Consider the following 18,482-nt stretch of genomic DNA (forward strand, 5'->3'; position numbering starts at 1 on the left):
ACCTGGGCTCTCATAACACCTGAGCAGTGCCAGAAACTCATCGACTCCATGCCACGCCGCATTAACGCAGTAATTGAGGCAAAAGGAGCTCCAACCAAGTATTGAGTATTGTACATGCTCATATTTTTCATTTTCATACTTTTCAGTTGGCCAACATTTCTAAAAATCCCTTTTTTGTATTAGCCTTAAGTAATATTCTAATTTTGTGACACACGGAATTTTGGATTTTCATTTGTTGCCACTTCAAATCATCAAAATTAAATGAAATAAATATTTGAATGCATCAGTCTGTGTGCAATGAATAAATATAATGTACAAGTTACACCTTTTGAATGCAATTACTGAAATAAATCAAGTTTTTCAAAATATTCTAATTTACTGGCTTTTACCTGTATATACAGTGGTGGTTCCCCTTTCTTAAATAGAGGAACCACCGCTGCAGTCTGCCAATCCAGAGGCACCGCTCGTGATGTCCACAGTCTTGTCAACCAAGAGAACCCCAGAGCATCCAGAGCCATAAGGATCTATATGCATACACACACACACACACACACACACACACACACACACAACACCTTATATACTGTACCCGTCCATTTTCTACCGCTTGTCTGTCTCGTTACGCCCATTGGGTTAAGTTTTTACTTGCCCTGATGTGGCCATGAATGACCAGTGCAATGGATGCTGAGTGGATCTAGGTAATTATGTGAGAGTCCAGTCCATAGTGGGGCCAACAGGGGATTATCTTGAATGGAGACAAGTCAGCAGCACAGAGACGTCCCCAACTGATGCACAAAGGAGTGGTCCACCCCGGGTGCCGACTTTGAACAGCTAGCGCTTCAACTGTGGTCACCTGATAACCTCTCCACACAGGAAAGGGGGGCAGAGCAGAAAAGAAAAGAGACGGCAGATCAACTGGTCTAAAAAGAGGGTCTATTTAAAGGCGAGAGCAGTGGTTCTTAACCTGGGTTCGATCGAATCCTAGGGGTTCGGTGAGTCGGCCTCAGGGGTTCGCTGGAGGTCAAAACACACCCGACTCATCGTATAAATATCAATCAATCAATCAATCAATCAATCAATCTTTATTTATATAGCCCTAAATCACAAGTGTCTCAAAGGGCTGCACAAGCCACAACGACATCCTCGGTACAAAGCCCACATACGGGCAAGGAAAAACTCACCCCAGTGGGACGTCGATGTGAATGACTATGAGAAACCTTGGAGAGGACCGCATATGTGGGTAACCCCCCCCCCCCCCTCTAGGGGAGACCGAAAGCAATGGATGTCGAGTGGGTCTGACATAATATTGTGAGAGTCCAGTCCATAGTGGATCCAACATAATAGTAAGAGTCCAGTCCATAGTGGGGCCAGCAGGAAACCATCCCGAGCGGAGACGGGTCAGCAGCGTAGAGATGTTCCCAGCCGATGCACAGGCGAGCGGTCCACCCCGGGTCCCGACTCTGGACAGCCAGCACTTCATCCATGGCCACCGGACCTGTGCCCCCCCCCCCCCCCCCCCCTCAAGGAAAAGGGGAGCAGAGGAGAAAAGAAAAGAAACGGCAGATCAACTGGTCTAACAGGGGGGCTATTTAAAGGCTAGAGTATACAAATGAGTTTTAAGATGGGACTTAAATGCTTCTACTGAGGTAGCATCTCTAATTGTTACCGGGAGGGCATTCCATAGTACTGGAGCCCGAATAGAAAACGCTCTATAGCCCGCAGACTTTTTTTGGGCTCTGGGAATCACTAATAAGCCGGAGTTCTTTGAACGCAGATTTCTTGCCGGGACATATGGTACAATGCAATCGACAAGATAGGACGGAGCTAGACCGTGTAGTATTTTATACGTAAGTAGTAAAACCTTAAAGTCACATCTTAAGTGCACAGGAAGCCAGTGCAGGTGAGCCAGTATAGGCGTAATATGATCAAACTTTCTTGTTCTTGTCAAAAGTCTAGCAGCCGCAATTTTGTACCAACTGTAATTTTTTAATGCTAGACATAGGGAGACCCGAAAATAATACGTTACAGTAGTCGAGACGAGACGTAACGAACGCATGAATAATGATCTCAGCGTCGCTAGTGGATAAAATAAAACGAATTTTAGCGATATTACGGAGATGGAAGAAGGCCGTTTTAGTAACACTCTTAATGTGTGATTCAAACGAGAGAGTTGGGTCGAAGATAATACCCAGATTCTTTACTGATTCGCCTACAATACAAACTTCTCCCTATCGGCATATTACGGATTCGGCAACAGCTGACTGGTTTGCAGGTGCGTAATTTGTTGTGAGTTTATGCACCTTGTTGGTTTTGTTGTTTGAACAAGGTGATGTTCATGCACGGTTCATTTTATGCACCAGTAAAAAAACATGGTAACACTTTAGTATGGGGAACATATTCACCATTAATTAGTTGCTTATTAACATGCACATTAGTAACATATTGGCTCTTAACTAGTCATTATTAAGTACTTATTAATGCCTTATTCGGCATGGCCTTATTATAACCCTAACCCTCTAACCCTGACCCTAACCCTAACCAAATAACTCTAAATTAAGTCTTTATTACTTAGAATATGTTCCCCTTACTAAAGTGTTACCAAAAACATAACTTTGTCTTGAATTTGAAAAAAAAAAAACATTTTATTTTTCACTAAAGAAGGGTTCGGTGAATGCGCATATGAAACTGGTGCGGTTCAATACCTCCAACAAGGTTAAGAACCACTGGGCTAGAGTATACAAATGAGTTTTAAGATGGGACTTAAATGCTTCTACTTAGTTAGCATATCAGAGCATTTCAGAGTACTGGAGCCCGAATAGAAAATGCTCTAAAGCCCCCAGACTTTTTTTGGGCTCTGGGAATAACTAAAAAGCCAGAATTCTTAGAACGCAGATTTCTTGCCTGGAAATATGGTACAATACTATCAGCAAGATAGGATGGAGCTAGACCGTTTAGTACTTTATACGTAAGTAGTAAAACCTTGAAGTCGCATCTTAAGTGCACAGGAAACCAGTGCAGATGAGCCAGTATAGGCGTAATATGATCAAACTTTCTCGTTCTTGTCAAAAGTCTAGCAGCCGCATTTTGTACTAACTGTAATCATTTAATGCTGGACTGAGGGAGACCCGAAAATAATACGTTACAGTAATTGAGACGGGACGTAACAGACACATGAATAATGATCTCCGTGTCGGTGGTGGACAAAATGGAACGAATTTTAGCGACATTACGGAGATGATTGATGGCTGTTTTAGTAACACTCTTAATGTTTGACTCAAATGAGAGAGTTTGGTCGGAAATAATACAGAGATTCTTTATCAGGTCACTTTGGGTAATTGTTTGGTTGTCAAATGTTATGGTTCCGGTGTCTTAGCATTGATTTGCAAAAAGTTAGTGGACAACCATTGTTAATTTCATTTAGACACGCCTCTAGTTGACTGCAATCTGGCGTGTTAGTCAGCTTTAGGGGCATGTAGAGTTGGGTGTCCTCAGCATAGCAGTAAAAGCTAACACCGTATTTGCGTATGATGTCGCTTAGTGGCAGCATGTAGATGCTGAAGAGTGCAGGACCTTAACATATTCCGAGATTACGTTGTAATGGGAGACACACTGCATCCTGTCAGTAAGATAGGAGTTAAACCAAGAAAAGGCGAAGTCAAACATACCAATACGTGGTTTGATACGTTCTAATATAATGTTATGATAGACGGTATCGAAAGCAGCGCTAAGATCAAGTCGCAGCAACATGGATGACGCATCAGCATCCATAGTTATTAGCACTTGGTGAGCAAACTGGCCCCCCTTGGATTCAGTTCCCCCCTATGCAACTGGCTGCTTGACTTCCTCACAGACAGACCCCAATCTGTGAGAGTGGGCAACAACACCTCCAGTGCCATCTCCCTGAGCACCGGCTCCCCCCAGGGCTGCGTCCTGAGTCCGCTGCTGTTCATGTTGATGACCCATGACTGCTGCGCCATTCCAATACTAACCACATTGTGAAGTATGCGGACGACACGACAGTAGTGGGCCTCATCCGTGACAACAACGACATGGACTACAGGGAAGAGGTGAAACATCTGGTTGACTGGCGCAGAACCAACAATCTGGTCCTGAATGTCGACAAGACCAAGGAGATCATCGTCGACTTCAAGAAGCACCAGTCCAGCCACGCTCCCTTCTTCATCAACGGCACAGCGGTGGAGATGGTAAGCAGCACCAAGTTCCTGGGGGTGCAGATAACTGACAATATAACCTGGTCCCTACACACCGGAGCTCTTGTAAAAAGAGCTCAGCAGCACATGCACTTTTTGCGTCCGATGAAAAGAGCACAGCTCCCTCCCCCCATTCTCACCACATTCTACAGATTATATTATAGAGAGCCTACTGACCAACTGTATCTCTGTCTGGACTGGAGCCTGCAGTGCCTCAGACTGGAAGTCCCTCCAGAGAGTGGTGAGGACGGGGAAAAGATCATCAGGATTCCTCTTCCTCCTATCCAGGAGATCGCAGAAAGCCGCTGCCTGACCAGGGCTCAGAAAATACTGCAAAGACTCCTCCCACCCCCACCAAGGGCTGTTTTCACTGCTGGATTCTAGAAAGAGGTTCCGCAGCCTCCAAAGCAGAACCTCCAGGTTCTGTGACAGCTTCTTCCCTCAGGCCGTAAGACTCTTGAACGCATCATAAAAATCCCCTCAACTCCCCCCAAAATGGATTAACTCGCTGGAATAAAAAAACACAATATAACATACATCCATAAACGTGGACGCATGTGAAAAAGTGCAATATATTTATCTGTACAGTAACCTATTTATTTTTTTATCCTGCACTACCATGAGCTAATGAAATGAAATGTCATTCTTATCTGTACTGTAAGGTTCAAATTTGAATGACAATAAAAAGAATGTCTAAGTCTAAGTCTAGATCATTAGTCATTTTTTCGAGGGCTGTCTCCGTAGAGTGATATGCCCTGAAACCAGACTTAAAGGGTTCACTGAGATTGTTAAACGCTAAGTGCTCATTTAACTGCTGTGCAACAATTTTGGGCAAGTCCTGTAGAGAGTACTCAGAGAGTACAGGGTATCGGGCAGGCTGATTGTGGCGGTCCGCTCACTGTATGATCAGTGTCAGAGTTTGGTCCTCATTTCAGTAAGTCTGACCCGTTTCCAGCGAGAGTTGGACTGCACCAGGGCTGCCCTTTGTCACCGATTCTGTTTACAAAATTTATGGACAGAATTTCTAGGCACAGTCAGGGCGTTGGGGATATCTGGTTTGGTGGCTGCAGGATTAGGTCTCTACTTTTTGTGGATGATGTAGTCCTGCTGGCTTCATTTGACCAGGATCTTCAACTCTCACTGGACCGGTTCACAGCTGAGTGTGAAGTGAATGGGATGAAAATCAGCACTTTCAAGTCCGAATCCATGGTTCTCGCCCGGAAAAGGGTGGAGTGGCATCTATGGTTTGGGAACGAGATCCTGCCCCAGGTGGAGGAGTTCAAGTATCTTGGGGTCTTGTTCACGAGTGAGGGAAGAGTGAATCGGGAGATCGACAGATGGATTGGTGGCGCATAGGTGAGGCATCTGCAGTGATGCGCACCCTGCTTCTACGGTCTGTCGTGGTGAAAAAGGGGCTGAGCTCTCAATTTACTGGTTGATCGACGTTCCTAGAGTAAAGCCACTGCTCCAGTTCGTGAGGAACCAGATGAGGTGGTCAGAAGGCCACGTCCGACTGGTAAGAGGCCACATGGAAGACCTGTGACACCTTGGAGAGACTATGTCTTGCAGCTGGCCTGGTAACGCCCCGGGATCCCCCTGTGTAAGAAAATTGTCTTGCCCATCCTTGTCACTGCCAGCTTTACTCAGAGTGCATTACTTTTAACAGTAGAGTTATCTAAAAGCAACCCAATAGTAATGCATTCACTACAGATATTTTTTCAGTTTAAGAAAATATTTAATCTAGTGATTGAAAGGTGGTCTGAAAGGGGCCTCGAAAGCACTAAATGGCCTGTTTATAAATAATATATCCGCTTCTGTCACACACATAATTTATAAAATGCAGTATCATTTTAGATACCTGCCAGTTCGAAACTACAGTATCATCACACAGTAGTTCCCTAATAGACACCCAGTGAAGATCATGGATGATATTATGTCACTATTATGTCACCAACAAAAAAAGGGAAAATCTTGCTAATACACTGTTCAATTTCTAATAGAAACTCCCTTTAACGTTCTAAAATTAAAAGTGCATGATAAAAGGATTAAACAATGGAACATGGACCAAGATTTTGGATGGGGTTCACACATCTTCAGTGTGTGCTCGACACGCTATTATTGAATTTATACTCCAAGGCCAAATTAGCTCAACTCTTCTCACAAGATAGCTCAACATGTGATAGGTGTATGGTGATGGATGCAATGCTGTCTGATATGTTTTGGTTTTGTCCAAGCCTGGACATTTTTTAATCCTATAGCGGCATTAAAATCGCTCCAAATCCATTGATTTCTATATTTGGAGTCTTCCCGGACGGGTAGAAAATACAAGCTGGGGGACACAGGATAATCTTATTTACCACATTACTGGCACTTGGAAGCCTTTTAAATGTGTTTTTCCATGAAACCACTACACAAGTACAGTACTAAATTAGTGTGCTGTTTTGTTTTGTTGTTTAATCACTTCCTGGTATTTTTGATGGGCCATTGATATTCATGTGCTGATCATGCTGCTCCTACAGTATATAACCAGTATTTTGATTGCTAATATTGACTACTTATGCAGTGTTATTGTGCTATCACTGTCATTGCTAATTTTAACTCAAGACAAGCATCCAAGCCTTTGTAGAAGGTGAGATATTTAGCTAGGTGACTATGTGGGAGGGAGAGGGTTACTTTGGGGTGTATAAAAGGGTTTGGAGTATATTTTATAGTTTGTAAATAAATAAAAAAGACTCCTGAAAGATATTTTATTTTTCCAACTTTCTTTCTTTTCTCACAGGACCGGAACCAACTAGAATGACAAAATGTAACCAAACACATTATTTTAAGTGTAAATATGTAATAAATATGGAGAATGGTTAAAAAGCACAGTGCAGTGTACTTTCTCTCCTGTCCGGTAGTAGTACTAGTAGCAGTAGTAGAGAAGTGAAATGTCAGTGCAGAAAGTAGTAGATGTACATGCTGTATTGACTACACAAGTGGAAGCAAAGTAGCTTGTCCATATGCTGCCATCATTAGCTGCGCTAATCCTAATCCTAATGTAGCAGACAGGACCCACATGTCCTAGAAAGTTTATTAATTGTTTGGTGAGTCCAAAGAAATGTGGACAGAGTAAGAATGGCTTCTGAAGTCTCAACCCCACCCCAACCTGGCTGACCACAAGACAGTAAAATTAATTAAACTATATGAGACGTAAAGTAAATATTTTTGTGTCTTTAAAGTGATAAAAGCTTTCTTTCTGTAAACAGAGTGAGTCATCCTTTCTAATTCTAAAGATCTTTAGGGTGCACAGTAGGCCATCGACTCAGATTTCATGTTGCTACGGCAACCCTAGCATCACCTATCATCTTGGCCAACAGCAAGTGAAGCTGACCAAACAAACAAGAAGACTAAAGGAAACATGCCTGGATCCAAAGCAGAGCCGCTCCTGGATGTCAACATGCAGCGGGAGACCTGGTGTCAGGTGGAGTCAGGAGCCCTGCGTTCCTGGGAAAGATCAGAGAGGAAACATTACCGGGCACACCTGCGGTCCAGCTCGGTTCTCCTCTCCGCCATGACCGGCGGGCCGCGACAGGGGACGGCGAGCAGGGGATGGCCACCTCCCACTAACCTCCCTCAGAGGCGTCATTTTGAAGAAAGCTGTAAGTGCTACCTTCCTGAAACACATAAAACACCGGGTAAATGCAGTGAGAAGTTATAGAATATCTCTATTCTTGCTACGATACACATACATTACTGTGCACTAGCTTCTACCACAACAGTTAGCAGGACTGCACATCAAATACAAGAGACACTTGATTAAAGGGTTCTGCATTGAGGTAGGAAGCCATTTATATTTGGTGAGGATCTGAATAAACGAAGCGGATGTATGAAGGTTAATTTGTGTCTTTATACATTATTTTTACACCTAATTTATGTAACTGAACTGAATTTTTTGCATTTGAATTGTGTGAATTGATTTTTGTTTACATCAAATTATGCTCGCAATTACAGTGAAAAAAAAATTGTTAGCAAAATGCATGTTTAAAAATTCAGTTCATTAAATTTCAGTGTATAAAAATTTTGTGTTTACACATTCAGTGCTGAAAATTTCAGTGCAGAAAAATGTAATGCTTCAAAACGAAAGACCCACTTCCGGTAAATTAAGACTGAAGCAATCGATCCTGTTTCAGAACCAACCAATGAGGTGTCAAGTAAGAAGTTGCGTTACATGGATATTACAAAGACTACATGTGGCCAGGCCATTTAATCTTTCTTTTAACAATGGAGGTTTCTGTACATTAGTGAAAAAATACCAAGATTTTTCAAAAAAGGATATAAGCTGATAACACGATGGTACGAACCCTCACACAATAATGACTGATACTAAAAACATTATAGCAGACCATCTCAAAAATGTAATACATTTTTTTTACTGAATGAGATGCTCAGAATGTACATGAAAATACAGAATTTGGGATTTACAATATTAAATATGAAGCAGGGCTGTACGGTGCGAGCATTTAATTCGCATTTGCGACTAAATAGGTTGTGCGAGTATTGAAAAAAAAAAAGTAACACATGTGCAAATAAAGATTTTAACCCTTTCATTAGCATTTTGCTCCTAAAATAAATCCATCCAAATTTGATCAAACTAGAGTAACATTTTCGGCCATCTGTATAGCATGTTTGACATAAACTTAAACCATAACCATAACCATAACCAAATGGACAAATGATTGAAGTGGAAGTGTCACTGATCACTCTGTGCGTGCTGAAAATTGTGTGCCCCTCCTTCCTGTGCAATGCACAGAAGGGAGTGGGGCTGCAACCCCCAGCTCACACACTAGTCTTTAAACACGGAAGAAACAAGGTCTTAGTTGGAGGAACTGGTCAGTAAAAGACAACGTTTCTTTCACCACCTTAAAACTTGACACAAACTTTACTGCGCGCTAGTAACTACGAGGGTCGGAGGTAATATTGAACAACAAATCAATGATCGAAGTGACAAACTTGCCATCCATAAAATGTACCGTGTTTGTTGTCAAGAACATACAGCCATGCAAGCACATTAAATCTATAACACAATCTGCGTGGACTCTCTGACGTCACACGTCACTCGGCAACAGGCACAGTCTTTATAAAGGCACACACACCGACGCACACACTGCTCTTATATGAGACGTATCTTAACTGCATTATGCTAAATATTTGAAGTTTTTAAAATTTAAAGTAACGCGTAAATTACTTTTCCTAGTAAAATAATTATTAATCAATTAATCAAAGTTTACTTATATAGCCCTTAATCACAAATGTCTCAAAGGGCTGCACAAGACACAACGACACCCTCAGCTCAGATCATTCATGTCAGAGAGTTCATGTCGGACAAGCTCAAACTCTCCCCGGAGGTGGTAAGAGACATAACATTCTCCAGAGTGCACAGAATGGGCAGACCTGTGGACAATGAAGTCCGTCCCATAATAGCTCGTTTTGAGCATTTTAAGCACAAAGAGTTGGTGAAAAGCAGAGGAAAGGAGCTGAAAGGGACCTCTCTCTGGTTAAATGACCACTTTCTGGCAGAGATCAATGGTAGGAGAAAGAAACTGTCACCGATCATGAGAGAGAACCGGGCCCAGAACAAGAGAGTGGCACTAACAGTCGATAGGCTGTACATATAAATGGACAGCTGTATCTGGACCCAAAGATTACCCCCTGGCTTTTTTAGAATGGGCATTCGTGGGTGTTTTTAGCGGCTTTTTTAGAATGGGCATTCGTGGGTGTTTTTAGCGGCTTTTTTAGAATGGGCATTCGTGGGTGTTTTTAGCATCTTGGTTTGCCCTGTGTAATGACTACTTCCAGTACTGTTATGTCCTGCATTAAGCTGGGCCTTCATAGGGGCCTGGTGTTAGCTCACATGAATGTATGCAGCCTGCGTAATAAGTATCAGGAAGTAGAGTGTATTATCAGAGATAATTGTATTAATATCTTTGCCATTTCTGAGACCCACCTTGATGATTCCTTTTCTGATTCAGTTGTAGCCATTGAGGGGTTTTCAATTTTTAGGAAAGATAGGAACAGGTTTGGGGGTGGGGTGGCTATTTATGATCAGAATCATTTATCTATCAAAGTGCGTAATGATTTGATGAGGGAGAGCATTGAAGCTATTTGTGTGCAGGTCCATCTGCCTTATTTGAAACCAATTATAGTATGCTGTTTCTATAGGCCTCCAAGTGCTGATGCTCTGTATCTGAAGGAGTTATGTGAGATGTTTGATAGGATATCAGATGAGAATAGAGAAATCTATTTACTGGGTGACATGAATGTTGACTGGCTGGGACAGGGGTGTACAAACAAAAATAAGTTACTATCCATTTTAAATGCTTGCAGTCTGTCCCAAATTGTTGCCCCTCCCACGAGAATAGGTGTAAGTAGTGATGGTATTATTTTAGCTACATGCATTGATCATATTTATACAAATGTTCCTGACCAATGCTCCAAAGCAGTCTTGGTTCCTGTAGGTTTTACTGACCACAATATAATAGCAGTCACTAGAAAGAGAAGGGTTCCTAAACCTATAGCGAAAATTATTTTTTACAAGGTCTTATAAGAGATTTGATGAAGAATGTTTTAATGATGAAATATCCTATTTAAATTGGAACGAGGTGTGCAGTGAGGAAGACCCTGACGCTGCACTGGATTTATGTATGTTAATGTACATGAGTGTTGTGGACAAGCATGCCCCTATGAAAAAGTTTTCAGTCAAAACTAAGTCTGCCCCATGGATTGATAATGGACTTAAGAGTTTAATGACAGAAAGAGACATGGCTAAAAAAGGCTCAGTACACTCAGGTTTAATTGATGACAGGCATGAGTACTGTTCCTTAAGAAACCAGGTCACAAAGTTAAACACACTGAAAAAAGGGAATATTACAAACAGAGGTTATATGATGTGAGATTTGATAGCAAAAACTAATGGAATGTTTTGAATGAAATCATGGGTAGGAAGAACAATGTCTGTACACCTTTTGTAGAATCAAATGGGTTGGTACTCACTAAGCCATGTGACATTGTAAATCATTTTAATAGCTATTATGTTGACAAGGAATTAAGACATGGTATGCATATATCCAATAACAACAAATCAGCTGACCTCATTAGGAATATTATAATGGATAATAAGGGGTGTGAATTCAATTGTCATCAGGTTGAAGTCAGTGAGGTTGAGAGGTTACTACAGTCTCTTCCGGACAGCAAAGTAGCTGGTATAGACAACCTGTATAGTAAGTTACTGAAATTGTCTGCTGGTATTATATCAGTGCCTGTTTGCCATATTTTTAATAGATGTTTACAAGTGGGCCTGTGTCCAAAGATATGGAAGGTGGCAAAGGTTAATCCTCTACATAAGGATACCAAATTGGCTTTCAATGAGGGCAATTCTAGACCAATAAGCATCCTACCTGGTTCATGTAAAATACTGGAGAAATGTGTGAATGCAGAAATTCAAGCTTACTTTCAATCAAATGGGCTAGCAACTGATTCTCATGCATATACAACGGGCCACTCGACGTCCACTGCTCTTATACAAATGACTGACGATTGGCTTAATGCTATAGATAATTCTATGTTGGTTGGAGCTGTGCTGTTAGATTTTAGTGCTGCATTTGATGTGATTGACCATTCTCTTTTAATTGAGAAACATAAATGTTATGGTTTTAATACTTCGGCTTTAATGTGGATACAGAGTTATTTGTCCTCAAGATCACAACAGGTGCATCTTAATGGCAACGTGTCTAATAGCAGAAGTTTGGATTGTGGTGTTCCTCAGGGAAGTTGCCTGGGACCTTTACTTTTTTCTATATTCACCAATGATTTACCTTGGGCTACCGGGCGTGCCAAATTGGTTCTTTATGCTGATGATGCAACCTTATATGATGCTGCACCATCATGCAGTGTACTTAATGTAGTATTGAGTGAGGAACTAAAAGCTGTGCATAACTGGACAGTATGTAACAGACTTGTCATTACCATCTCAAAAACAAAAATTATTGTATTGGGGACTAGGCAAGGGTTATCTTTTGACCCAAAGTTGGATCTGAGGCTAGGTATTTCATCAGTTCAACAGTCAGAAGTGCCAAACTCCTTGGAGTGATGCTGGACTGCACTCTATCCTGGTCAAATCATATCAGTGATATAATTACAAAGATGGGAAGGGCTGTTGGTATTTCCAGGAAATGTGCTGCTTTTGTTGATCCACCTAGATTGTTAAGAGTTTAGTCTTGTGTCATCTGGACTATTGTTCTACAGTCTGGGCATCTGCTGCAAGTGGTGAGATCAGTAAGCTCCAGATTGTCCAGAATAGGGCAGCAAGGCTGGGTCTTGGTTGTTCACTAAGAACCAATGTTAACCAAGTGCATGCTTCTCTTTCCTGGCTAACAGTGCAGAACAGGTTGTCAGCTAATACTCTAATATTGTTCAAATCAGTAACCGGTAGTAAAACTTCTGCTTTTCTCATGGCCCAAATAGTTCACAGAAGCACTATACAAAATCATAATACCAGGGCGTCTAGTGAGGGGCATTTTGTACTCCCTCGTCCCAAGAAGAATGCTTTGCGGAACTCTTTTATTTATAGATCTGTATAGCTCTGGAATAACCTGCCTCAAATTCTCACCGGCATTGAAAGTAAACAGATTTTTAAAAAGAAAGTAATATTTTATCTGAGTCTTTAAATTAGTTTGCTTGTTGATGATTTTGTTTGGTTTTGTATTGTGTAGTTATATTTATATGGTAATTGTTATTCTGTGACTGTAAATTGTTTGCTGGTTTTCTTATTGATGCTTTTATTTTTTTCTGTATTGTGTAGTTATAATTATATGCTTTTACTTGTATTTGTATTGAGTTTGTGGACCCCAGGAAGACTGGTGGGTTGTTGTGGCAACCAGCTAATGGGGATCCTTAATAAAAAATCAAAAATCAAAATCATATCCCACATCAGGGCAAGAAAAAAACTCAACCCAATAAGAACAATGAGAAACCTTGGAAGGGACCGCACATGTGGGGACCCCCCCTTAGGTGACCGGTGCAATGGATGCAGAGTGGATACAGTTAATAACGTGAGAGTCCAGTTCATAGTGAGGCTAGCAGCGAATCCTCTTGTATGTAGATAGCAGTGCAGAGACGTCACCAACTGATGTATAGAGCAGTGCTCCATCCCGGCACCCGACTTGGAACAGCTAGTGCCTCTTCCGTGGAAACTGATCTGTGGCCCCCTAGTAACCTCTTCATGCAGGAGAGGGGCGCAAAGCAAAAAAGAGAGACAGCAGATCAACTGGTCTAAAAGGGGCCTATTTAAAGGTGAGGGCGTATAAATGACTTTTAAGATGAGGTAGCATCTCTAACTGTTATCAGAAGGGCATTCCAGAGTACTGGAGCCCAAATAGAAAACGCTCGCATACTTTTTTGGGGGCTCTTGGAGTCACTAATAAGCCGGAGTTCTTGGAACGCACATTTCTGCATACTTGCCAACCTTGAGACCTCCGAATTCGGGAGATTGGGGGGGTTGTTGAGGTGGGCGGGGTCGGGGGCGGGGTTAAGGGGGAGGAGTATATTTATAGCTAAAATTCACTGAAATTCAAGTATTTCATACATATATATTTTTTTATATATATATATATATATATATATATATATACAAATAAAAGAAATACTTGACTTTAAATAAATGGGTTGTACTTGTATAGCGCTTTTCTACCTTCAAGGTACTCAAAGCGCTTGACACTACTTCCACATTTACCCATTCACACACACATTCACACACTGATGGAGGGAGCTGCCATGCAAGGCGCTAACCAGCACCCATCAGGAGCAAGGGTGAAGTGTCTTGCTCAGGACACAACGGACATGACGAGGTTGGTACTAGGTGGGGATTGAACCAGGGACCCTCGGGTCGCGCACGGCCATTCTTCCACTGCGCCACGCCGTCCCGTCAGTGAATTCTAGCTATATATATATATATATATATATATATATATATATATATATATATATATATATATATATATATATATATATATTTTATTGTATATATATATATATATATATATATATATATATATATATATATATATAAACACTGTATATAAATAAAATAAATACTTGAATTTCACTGTTCATTTATGTACACATAACACTAACACTCCTCTACTCATTGTTGTATTTGAAAGTGCAATGCTTTGCAGCAAGTGGGACAGCCTTTGAAGGAGCACAGGTATGGGCAGCATCTGTGAGATTTAATTTGCAGGAAAGGAGTGAGTTTAGGGTTAAATTGTCCATCCTCATTCTATTATCTGTCACTATCTTTCTAACCATGCTCAACACCCTCTCTGATGACTTGCAAGCGTACTTCTTCTTCTTACTTGTCGTCGCCATGAATGTCTCTTCTTCGTTCTTCTGCTTCGTCTCCTTCTAGTTGTGTGTGCAGTTGTGCACTCTCCAAAAGCCGTAGATGTTATAACGTGACTGGGCCGTCACGCTGTTTATATGGAGAAAAAGCGGACGTGACGAAAGGCTGTCCTCACTCAGGTCCGCATGGACCTGGAGGGGGCGTGCCTTGTTGGAAATCGGGAGAAATTCGGGAGAATGGTTGTAGAATGGTTGTCCCGGGAGATTTTCGGGAGAGGTACTGAAATTCGGGAGTCTCCTGGAAAATTCGGGAGGGTTGGCAAGTATACATTTCTGGCCGGGACATATGGTACAATACAATCAGCAAGATAATAATAATAATAAATAATAATGGATTAGATTTTATATCGCGCTTTTCGATTGTTAGATACTCAAAGCGCTCACAGAGAAGTGGAAACAAATCATTCATTCACACCTGATAAGATGTGATAAGATGGCGCAAGACCGTTTTGTATTTTATAGGTAAGTAGTAAAACCTTTAGGTCGCATCTTAAGTGCACAGGAAGCCAGTGCGGGTGAGCCAGTGTAGGCGTAATATGATCAAACTTTCTTGTCCTTTTCAAAAGTCTATCAGCTGCATTTTGTACCAACTGTAATCTTTTAATGCTAGACTGAGGGAGACCCGAAAATAATACGTTACAGTAATCGACACAAGGCGTAACGAATGCATAAATAATTATCTCAGCATCGGTGGTGGACAAAATTAGATGGATTTTAGCGATATTCATGGCTACATTTTTGTGTGTACGTCCTGTAATGATGTTTACCTATAAAAACACCATTGTTAAAGGTAAATTATTCTCATGTTCGTGACATTTAAAAATGTCCCCTTAAACCGGGGTACTTTTTTCACATTTGTGCTTTTGTTAGCTGAAGAATTGAGCATAGTTAAATGTTTTTTTAAAGGAGATTGGAGATTATATTTGACTTTTTTTTAAAAATATTATTTTCAAGACTTTTTCTTTTTTCTTAACTCAAAACACCTTTTAAGTTGGGATCCTATTATGCAAAACCTACTTGTCTTACTAGTTGGTACCTGTTTTTGTGTATTTGGGATCTCCATCAGTCCCGAAAATTTTAAAGCAAGACATGGTGGAGATATTTAGTTACATCAACGTATATTTCCATTTGTGGGTTAGTTTATGAGCCAAACTACTGTATATTGGGATATGAGTTTTGGTCCACATCGCTCAACCCTAAACTCGTGTTAGCGACACTGCTAGCACAATTTAGGGATGTTCTCTTTGTTTAATTGAGCTTTACAGTAGGCCTTATGATGGCATTGTCTTTACAGTATATGTATGAGTGCACATGTGTACCTTGTTTGAGTGTTAATAATGAAATTGTGATATATTTAAGACATTTCATATTGCTCCTAATTTTTTTCTGTGCAACAAAAATGTTATTGTGTTACTAATTTTTTAAATTTAGTAGCACCGGTGCTACTAGGGAAAAAGCTAAGCGTACAGCCCTGTGAACAAAAAACCCTGAATATTGACAATATAAGAATGTTGATCGTTTACTATCCAGACCACCATCTTGATCAACATCTTTTATAATCGAGCAAGAACAACAAAGGTGAAACATACACGGCAAAACATAAACGCAAAAGGTAAAAAAAACATTTTTGATATACGATAACTTTTCTGCAGAACAGACACTCTTGTATCAAGCTTGTTGCTGTGTAAACAAGACCCACCCACTCTACCCCACTCTGTTCGTGCCTGGTCTGCATGGAGCTGCTGTTACATAGTTCCTATGCAATGACCCGTATGTCATTCAAATGTGCAGATTCTAACCATTGGAATCATTTTGATGGTTTGGAAAAATCCAGCAAGCCACATTGAAATGTTTATTATGTTGTAATATGCCCAGGTAGTCCAGGTAACCTTTTTGTTATTTTGTAAGACCCGTGTCATGTGACTTCAAACTTGACATCTCATTATTGTTATGCGTTCTGAAGCAGCGAGTTGTTCTGCACTAATTTTTTTTGCACTGAATTTTTATGAACTGAATTCCAAAACACTGAATTCCTAAACACACACATTTTGCTCACAAACATATTCAATGAAGTTGTCAGCATAATTTGATGTAAAAAACTTAAGTTCACAAAATTCAAACGCAAAAAATGTACTTACATAAATTATGGAGTCGAAAAAAAAGGTTTGTAATAAAGACACAAATTAACCTCTAGGAAGCATCTTCCTTAGGAAATCTTCATGCTTCTGCCTGTCTGTTCTTCATATGCCACTAAGCAAGAAGGTATCTGCTTGATAACACACGCACACATGCACACACACGCTCACACACTCTTGTCAAGGTTTGGGCCTTGGCGGAGTTCTTCTAGTGATAAATAGTCTACATAGCAAATTGATACAACAACACATTTAATGCTGCTTTATGTAACGTTCAGCATCCCGTGCTGTAAATGTCTCTTCCAGATAATTCCCAGCTGTCGTGGACCGCTGCAGACTCTCAGCATCAGAACACCGATTGAACTTTGACACAGAAATGTTTTCAGCTCGCAGCTTGTGTTCGTTTGTTTTCATTTCACACGCCACCTGCCGCTATGTTGATCCCTACAACAACATTCAACTTGGCTGCATTCCTCTACAAACAATGTATGCGTTTGAGTGTGGGAGTGTGTGTGTAACTTTTTCATAACAAGGACAATTGGAGAGACAGTAGGTTTCAACAAATGCCTCAAGTCACAGGATTCATCAGTTCATCTCATGTTTGACAGGCTTCTTCCATTTTACGTACTGGAAAGCATTGCATATACAAAGGTAGTACTTCAGAAGTCCAACACATCACCATCAAATGACGGTATGAAAGCTGACGTTGATCCTCAGCTGACTAACATGAGTCAAAGAAGTTGGATTTCCATCATATTTACATGACTTTGCACCATTACGCTACCACCCCAACACCACCTTCTATCTTCCTGGCATGTTGGTGACACTCACACAAAAGTGCAATAAAACCACACTCTGACAAAATAAACATATCATGCAAAATTAGAAGTCTATTCTCTGTTGGAATGTTGAGAGAGTCAAGCTAAAAACTAAAAAGTTCAATTTATTGATATTTTAAGTAAGAACAGTACTGATTTTAAACGACTAAAGATGCCAGTGGTACAAGGTCACATTTTTATGTGCATGCTTATTGTCATCTCTTAGGAATGGAAACCAACATGATGGGGTTCCTCTATTATGTAAAATAAGTATTTTAATTAGCCCCATCAAAAAATAAACCATTCTTCATTGCCTCCAGGCACACACACACACACACACACACACACACACACACACACACACACACACACACACACACACACACACACACATTTGAATCATACGTCCGACAATCTATTTTTTTCAAATAGAGCAACATTTAAAAAAACTGCCAATTATTCCTATATGATACAGCATATTCACAATATGAAATATTAAGCAAACATACTAAACTACATCAAACACCTAAAAGAAATAAATAATTGGCAATTATTGTTACTTTAATTGTTTTCTTTTTGCCTTCATACCGATGAATATTAGGTTGATTTAACTTACGTAATGTTTTCTACCTGTGGGAACATTTGGTTTTATTTATTTATACATTTTCTTTGTGAACTCTTGATTTTATATATCTTTTTTTCAGTGGGAACTCTTGTGTTCAGCTGTTTGTTTCTGCAATAGCAACTGCACCCCACTCCAGTCCAGTAGATGGTGGTAATGCACATATCAATTTGGCCGCATGAACCAAAAAAAAAGAACGAAAAAGTGGGAATATCCCATTTTAAAAATTAATTAGTAAATAGCGTTAACAAATAAAGAT

General features: G+C 40.5%; 1 protein-coding gene and 1 long non-coding RNA gene across 2 annotated transcripts in view; one reads left to right on the top strand and one right to left on the bottom strand.

Moving 5' to 3' along the window:
* Positions 1 to 7,603: 7,603 nt before the first annotated feature.
* Positions 7,604 to 17,509, top strand: spata45 (spermatogenesis associated 45). The gene is made up of 2 exons (XM_061929208.1): positions 7,604 to 7,852; positions 17,090 to 17,509. Exons 1-2 carry the CDS (start codon positions 7,612 to 7,614, stop codon positions 17,143 to 17,145), a joined length of 297 nt encoding a protein of 98 aa, XP_061785192.1. The 5' UTR covers positions 7,604 to 7,611; the 3' UTR covers positions 17,146 to 17,509.
* The window catches only part of LOC133576180 (uncharacterized), a 35,479-nt gene continuing 24,740 nt past the window's right edge, over positions 7,744 to 18,482 (bottom strand). The window contains exon 3 of the long non-coding RNA XR_009811599.1: positions 7,744 to 7,867. This is a non-coding gene — a long non-coding RNA (uncharacterized lncRNA). The remainder of the gene's footprint in view (positions 7,868 to 18,482) is intronic.

Source organism: Nerophis lumbriciformis, linkage group LG34, assembly GCF_033978685.3.
Source record: "Nerophis lumbriciformis linkage group LG34, RoL_Nlum_v2.1, whole genome shotgun sequence".
Taxonomy (NCBI): Eukaryota; Metazoa; Chordata; class Actinopteri; order Syngnathiformes; family Syngnathidae; genus Nerophis; species Nerophis lumbriciformis.

Coding starts and splice junctions, on each gene's coding strand:
- spata45 (XM_061929208.1), top strand. CDS start 7,612: ATGCCTGGATCCAAAGCAGAGCCGCTCCTGGATGTCAACATGCAGCGG. Junction 7,853..17,089: donor GCGTCATTTTGAAGAAAGCT/GTAAGTGCTACC, acceptor TGTCTCTTCCAG/ATAATTCCCAGCTGTCGTGG.